Here is a 7,789-nt window from a genome sequence, read left to right on the forward strand (position 1 = left end):
AGCACACCGCCTCCCTGTGAACTGGGTTAAGGGCAGGGAAATCTCCTTGCATGTCATCATTGTGTTTGTGCTACTTGGTTCAAAAAAAAGGAACATATAGAAAGAAAATAATTATATGCATGGAAAAGCTGAAGAAAAATATTTTGGTTTTAAAAATTTTACTATCTTTGTAAGTTTTGCTTTTTACCTAAACTCTCCTTGCCTCAGTTTACTCAGGTAGAAATTGAGAATGATAGCAACTGCCTTCCTGCTTCCCTGAGGGTCCAATGAGCAAACTTTGTTAACTTCATATGTCCAGCAAAGAGATGCAAAACCTGTCACATGCTGGGGCGATATTTACAACAGTGCCTTAAATCTCAGTGCATATGATAGCTTGAAATTCCATTTCCATTATTGAAAAATATTATTTTGCCAAAAATATTGCTTATTTCTCTGCACATGTTTTCAGGGGTCTCCTGAAGGAACCTGTGTAGTATATTAGGATCTCAGTTTAGGATGGGATAGCCAAGACCGTGCCCAAGTTAGATACAAAATAAGGCAAAGAAAACTGACGACGTGGCCAACAGCATGTTAAATGGGCACAAACGTTGCCTTCGTCCTGAGCCTCCTTTTCCCAAGATTTGCCTGCGACCCCCAAATGTGCCGCTCGAACTTCCTTCTAGGGGGCAGCAGTGACTTGGAGTTTTGCCAACATCCCTTTGTTTAGCTTTAAACCTAGTTCTGTGCCTCAGGTCTTCTTCACAGAAACAAATCAAAAGAAATAAATGTGCTCATTATATTATTGCATACTGATATTAGAAAAAGGTTATAGTCTATCCTAAATTGTCAGAAGGGAAGGGTTATTGGATACCATTTATAAAGGAAGCATCATAAAATGGTATAGTTAGGAGAAACTAACATATTATGAGAGACTGGGCAGAAGTGAGAAGTCCTCATTTCACTATTGAATACGTAGAGTTTATTTTTACTCTCACACTTGATATATACTTTATTTTTATTAAAATCAAAGTTGCTAGGGATAAATGTATAGTTACTTAAAAAAATAAAAGTTTGAGACATGGGTTTTTAAGTATATGAGAATTAAAATCTGCTAGACACTTTCCCAAGAAGCATAAATAATTTTAGGAGGAAACTCAAATAGACCTAACTCTGACTTGGGCATTATTGAATTTGCTTTTATTTTTTGGAGCTGTGTATTGAATTGATTATATTTGCTTTGAATGAGATTGTGACTTCACAAAACAACTCAAAGTACTGACCAGAAATCAGGGCACAACTCTTGAGGCCTATACTAGTCCTCCAGGGGCTGAGATACTAGGCATTAGGACATCTTGACCCCAGATTATGCATGAATTTTTATTTCTTATTTCAACTGGCCATCTTTAGTTATAGCTCTAATTGTAAAGACCTTATTAAAATGCTTTCAAAAAGTTTTTAAAATGTACTTTTGCATCATGATCCCTTTTATCATTATCTGCTAGACCGTGGTGCCAAACTCGAGGGACAGGGTGTGGGCACTGTGGCCACTCCGGCCCAGATGACTGGGGTCATCCAGCAGGAGAAAGATGGTGGCTCCATCAGTTGTTACTCAGAATTAAGCCACAAGACCTCCCCTTTCCTCACACATCATTATCTGGGTGGAATAAGGAGCACTACCACTGTATCTCTTGTTTTCCGTCAGATGTTCTCCTCCTGGTAGTTTGTCCTGAATGTTTATGTAATGATACTTCTGAATTATAATGGGGGTGAGAAGAAGAAAAAATTGTTTGCCAAGGGTTCTAAACTGTCCTTTAACAGCCTCACTTATTATAACATTAAAGAGAAACCTTGCTTGATTGTCATTATTTTGAAGAATATATGCTACTGACATTTTCCCTTTCTCCATGGGAGATAAAGTAATAGACCAAACGGGGAAAACTGTTATCTGAGTTATATATAACTCATTTTGTTTCACTAGCTTCTTAATCATCACTCTTAATTGTCAAATATCAGTGCTATGAAAAAATCACACTGCCACTAATCATGTAGTGAGATCTAATATCATTTATCTGATTACATTCACTTTTTAACAGCTTTTTTTAACTTAACATTTGGTGAAAAGTGCAATTATTACTGGAGGAATTTAAATATCCTTAGAACATGCTGTTCTTTTCTTCTCTTTAGCATGTTCTTCTCATTTATTTAAAACTATTTTGTATGTTATTGATGCAATGGGAGTGACACTTTCAAGATAAATTCAGAAAGGTACCTTTAGGATTAACCATTAGACATGAAATGTGAAATTCTGTCACACTGACATGAATGACTGCTACTATAATCAGTAGCTTCTCTTTTATTAGGTTTTTTATCACTGTATTTTTGGAGTATAAGATGCACCGGACCATAAGATGAACCTAGAGGAGGAAAATAGGAAAAAAAAAACCCTCCACCACTGCCTGCCCCGCCGCTCAGCGAGCCAGGTAAGCTACATTCAGACTATAAGATGCACCCCCATTTTCCTCCCAAATCTGGGGAAAAAAGTGGGTCTTATAGTCTGAAAAATATGGTAATTAAATGTAAAGTTTATCAGTGGTCTTATAAAAGAGCTCATCTGTTTTCCTTTAATTTCAAACATATTAAAGTAAGATTCGGTGTTCATTAAAAACTTAGAATTTGTGAGGATTTTAATTTCAAACAACATTTCAGTGGTGAGCACGTAATGACTCTTCGTTCTATTTGGTAATAAACCTGCTATTGAACAATGACAAGACAAAAGTAACTCATGTGAATAAAAAGACAGCATCAGAGTCGGTATAGTCCACGTGTAGCCTGAGACTTGCCTAGATGGGGGCAGATAGGAGGAGAGGTTTAACAGCGCATCATCTCCTTGGGGAGTTTTAAACTTTTACACTGACATCTGGAAACTTCACCTCTATTTTGAAAACTTGAATGGGTTTAAAATATTTAAAAAGTTCAAAAGTTATCATCAGGATTAATCAATTTAATGAAATACTTTGGCATCATATCCTGCAAATATAATTTTATCTGTCTATTGTTAAGTTGCATTTGGGAGGTACAGAGTAACTAATGTCTAAGAAGTTATTGGAAGTCTCACATTTTATTATTCATCTTAGACAGAGGCATGCAAAAAGAAAAAATTAAAAAGGGTGGCATTTTCTACAGTGACCTGTAGCATAGGTATTTCCCAATTAGCATCTTTGCATATTTCTCCTCTGGCATGAGTTGGCTTTAGCCTTGTCACACCAGGCTTTTAAGGGGAGCTCTATCTTTGCAGCGCAGGCTACATGTGACAAGATTGAATTGGCACACTTTACTGTATAGCTCTTGTGTTCCTGGCGGCGCTAGGCCGGCTGATACCCCTGAGAGAAGGCTCAGCTGTCACTCAGTGACCCATTAACACTACCGTTCCATCCTGCAGTGTCATTTTACTCATTCTCATGGAGATAATGCTCCCTGGAGATCTCCAGTACCTGCAGGAATGAAAGAGAACAGCAGAGACAGGCTAACTATCAAAGAGGGAGCAAACATCACAGCAAGACCATGAATTCCAACAGCAGAATTTTAAATTGAGTGAAAAAACGAAGCCCATTTTAATGACTGGGTTGAGAAGGTGGAGGGAGGATTGAGTTTTAAGAGAGATCATAACTTTTTAACAAGCTATTTTCTCCCTCTTGCCTAAATATTAAAAGAAGTGCCCAAAACAATCTTGAAACTAGATACAGAAAAAGCAGCTGCTTTGAACATACCCTAGGGAAATTTGGGTAACAATTTATTCACAAACAGGGATTTTGAATTTTATTTGTATGTTTATTTATAAATAGGCAGTGGATATAAAACAACGTGCATTAAGGTGAATTGCTTAAAAATCTGAACAGAGCGGGAGTCCCAGTTATCACTGGTTTATTCAGATACAAAATCACCTCACTAGTAAAAGCACAAAAGAGAAAAATGATATATGATCTTTGTAACCCTAGACCCAAGACTTCTCTTGTCCTGTGATTGAACTGTTACCAGTCGCTGAAACAAACACAATACTGCTCTCTTGCAGTCTAAACTGTATACTGCTGAAGGGGTCACTTTATAAGAAATTACACTTTCTAATGTTTACTATGTAAAGAGATATTTATAAAAACATGCTTCCTGATTTTCGGAACTAAGACTGGTACTATTAAGATTGACACAAAATCAAAACCACCTGAATCTTGATGTTTTCTATGGAAACCTGTTGAATGCATTAAAGGAAGCCTAAAAAAAAAAAAAAAAGGAAATTGATCAGAAATTAAGAATAAAATTAGACAGAATTCAGGGTTACAAGAAAAATGCCATATCAAAAAATTATTGTTCCCCAGGCTGGTGTAGCTCAATGGATTGAGCACAAGTCTGCAAACCAAAGGGTCACTGGTTCGATTCCCAGTCAGGGCCCATGCCCGGGTCACAGGCTTGGGTCCAGGTCCCCAGGAGGGGGCACGTGAGGCAACCACACACTGATGTTTCTCTCTCTCTCTTCCTCTCTCCCTTTCTCTCTCCCTTGCCCTCTCTCTAAACATAAATAAATAAAAGTTTTTAAAAAATTGTTGTTATAGCAATCTGCATTTCAACCCTGCCTTCAATTCTCCCATACCAGGTAAAGATTTTTACTGGCTTCAGACTTTCATTCATGGGCTTCTTCCACCCCTCCGGGTGACAGATGTGTTAGGAGCCAATGGGATAAACATGGTATATTCTTCTGGAGTACCAACTTTAAAAATGTTTGTTTTTAATTTAAGTATTTAAACTACAAATAATTCACAGGTTTTTAAACATTGAAATGTGTATGATATATTTTGGAATAGGATAAAATATTCATACATATGTTAATGATTTTTTAAAAAGTGCTAAAGAAATATTGGTGAGCCTATCTTTGGTTTAAACTATCAGAACCCTTGTGCGCCTTAAGGATTACATTTGTTCCTCTCTTCGGCTGATTGACACTGGCTGGAGAAGCACTGCTATACAGCGCTTAGCAGGGAAAAGGGATTCAGACGATTGTGTCGTAGCAACGACACTGGCGTTAATTAGGATCGGTGTGTCGTTCAGCCAAGTCTTCACGTGAAAGAAACAACCCTTATTCTTAATTTTCCACCAGGGAGGCCCTGTAAAAACCCGCCAGTCCAGGCTGGAGGACAGCGATCGACTCAGCGCTCCTGACACGGCTTCTGTCACTAGTGAGGCCATTGCGACGGTCACGTGCCCTCGTGCTCTCGAGCGAGGAACGAGGCTGGAAGGACGTCCGGGGGCGCAGTTGGTTCCAGGCAGTTGGGAGTTGCCGCCTCCACCGTCTGCCGACATCCATGAAGAAGATGCTCGTAGCTGCTGTGTCTCGCGTGTTGTCCGGAGTCGCCCAGAAGCCTGCTAGCAGAGTGCTGGTGGCATCCTGCAACTATTCAAATGATGCTACGTTTGAAATTAAGAAATGTGATCTTTATCGGTTGGAAGAAGGCCCCCCAGTCACAGCAGTGCTCACTCGGGAGGATGGGCTCAAATACTACAAGATGATGCAGATTATTCGCCGAATGGAATTGAAGGCAGATCAGCTGTATAAACAGAAATTCATTCGTGGTTTCTGTCACCTGTGTGATGGTCAGGAGGCTTGCTGTGTGGGCCTGGAGGCCGGGATAAATCCCACCGACCACATCATCACATCCTACCGGGCTCACGGCTTTTGCTACACTCGTGGACTCTCTCTCCGATCAATTCTGGCAGAGCTGACAGGACGAAGAGGAGGCTGTGCTAAAGGGAAAGGAGGATCCATGCATATGTATTCCAAGAACTTCTACGGGGGCAACGGCATTGTGGGCGCTCAGGGACCCCTGGGAGCTGGGGTTTCTCTGGCCTCTAAATATAAAGGAAACAATGAGGTCTGCTTGACTGTGTACGGGGATGGTGCTGCCAATCAGGGTCAGATAGCTGAAGCTTACAATATGGCAGCCTTGTGGAAATTACCATGTATTTTCATCTGTGAGAATAACCAGTATGGAATGGGAACAGCTGTTGAGAGAGCATCAGCCAGCACTGATTACTACAAGAGAGGAAATTTTATCCCTGGACTAAGGGTAGATGGAATGGATGTGCTATGTGTTCGGGAGGCAATTAAGTTTGCAGCTGACTATTGTAGATCTGGAAGGGGGCCCATAGTGATGGAGCTGCAGACATACCGTTTTCACGGACACAGTATGAGTGATCCTGGAGTCAGTTACCGCACACGAGAAGAAGTTCAAAATGTAAGAAATAAGCGTGATCCGATTATGCTTCTCAAAGATAGAATGGTAAACAGCAACCTTACCAGTGTTGAAGAATTGAAGGAAATTGATGTTGAAGTGAGGAAAGAAATTGATGATGCAGCCCAGTTTGCTATAACTGATCCTGAACCACCTTTGGAAGAAATAGGCCATCATATCTACAGTGACAGTCCCCCCTTTGAAGTTCGCGGTGCAAATCAGTGGGTCAAGTTTAAGTCCATCAGTTAAAGGGATACTCTGTAAATTTATATTTAGTCCTTCAAAGGAACACTCATGGTCAACTTTAAGAAAGTATTTGCCCACTTTTGTTAATAAGGAATAAATAAAATCCAGAAAACAAAAGTCTTGTAAATGTTATTGAAAGAAATTGAGATTGAGTCTATTAAAAGAGATCAGTGAAAATCTTACTCTCAATTAAAAGGGATATTATTCAATTGTCCTTTATTATATTAGATGATATTATACAGTTAATTATTTAGTAATTTAAAAGATAAACCAAGCCCTTATTATATGAAATGTTAAAGGGACTTATCTAAGAAAAAGAAGATAAAAAAATAGGAACAGTAAAAATGACAGCAAATTCACAGTTATTAACGACCACACCTAAAACAAAAACAAGAGCAAACTAAGCAAACAACTAGAACAGGAACAGAACCATAGAGATGGAGATCACATGGAGGGTTGTCAATAGGGGAGCAGGAGGGGGAGAGTGGGGGGAAAGGTACAGAGAATAAGTAGCATAAATGATAGGTGGAAAATAGACAGGGGGAGGGTAAGAATAGTGTAGGAAATGTAGAAGCCAAAGAACTTACAAGTATGACCCATGGACATGAACCATAGTGGGAGAATGTGGGAGGGATGGGGTGGGCAGGATGGAGTGGAGTGAGAGGGGGGGAAATGGGACAACTGTAATAGCATAATCAATAAATATATTTAAAAAAAAGATAAACTGAAGCACAAAATTTTCAAGAGTTTATTTGAGCATACGTTCATTAGAATCAGGCAGTGCCAGCAAAAGACAAGAGCCATTCTCCAATAGGAATTAGTGGAGATGTTTTCATAAAGAAGGAAAACAAGGAAATAATTTGATTGGCTATAGCTTAAGTGGTTGCCTTATTTGGGAAACTCTAGTTGTCAAGGGCTTGTGATTGGCTGTCCTAGTGTTTCATTTTCTCAGATTTGAGTACATGGACTCCAGCCGAGGTTTTGGTTTGATTAAATAGGCTACCAAGGCTTTAGAGCCACCTTAGTCTAATGGCCACCTTCTTTAGTTAAATGGTGTGAATATCTTAGAGAGTATTTTAGCTGTATAAAAGTCTGAAATAGAAAAAGAAACAGAAAAAAATAATTATTTAACTTAAATTATTTGTTGTAATAGTTCTATTTGTTTACACTTTCTGTTATTTTAGTAAGTACTCTTATTCAAAGAAAATATAGTTCTCCACCTTGCCAGGGGTTTGTGAGTAAAGTCCTATCCTGAGGTGGAGAGGTAATTTCAAGCCTCACCAAAG

At 39.1% G+C, this 7,789-nt stretch overlaps 1 protein-coding gene across 2 annotated transcripts; it reads left to right on the forward strand.

The window, feature by feature from the left end:
- Positions 1 to 5,330: 5,330 nt before the first annotated feature.
- Positions 5,331 to 6,506, forward strand: PDHA2 (pyruvate dehydrogenase E1 subunit alpha 2). 2 transcript variants are annotated; one of them, XM_024574952.2, is made up of 2 exons: positions 5,331 to 5,861; positions 5,937 to 6,506. In XM_024574952.2, exons 1-2 carry the CDS (start codon positions 5,331 to 5,333, stop codon positions 6,504 to 6,506), a joined length of 1,101 nt encoding a protein of 366 aa, XP_024430720.2. The 2 variants fall into 2 exon arrangements, with proteins under 2 accessions (XP_024430720.2, XP_024430719.2); XM_024574951.2 differs by having other exon boundaries at positions 5,331 to 6,506.
- Positions 6,507 to 7,789: the final 1,283 nt, after the last annotated feature.

Source organism: Desmodus rotundus, chromosome 4 (genome assembly GCF_022682495.2).
Source record: "Desmodus rotundus isolate HL8 chromosome 4, HLdesRot8A.1, whole genome shotgun sequence".
NCBI classification, from domain to species: Eukaryota; Metazoa; Chordata; class Mammalia; order Chiroptera; family Phyllostomidae; genus Desmodus; species Desmodus rotundus.

Coding starts and splice junctions, on each gene's coding strand:
- PDHA2 (XM_024574951.2), top strand. CDS start 5,331: ATGAAGAAGATGCTCGTAGCTGCTGTGTCTCGCGTGTTGTCCGGAGTC.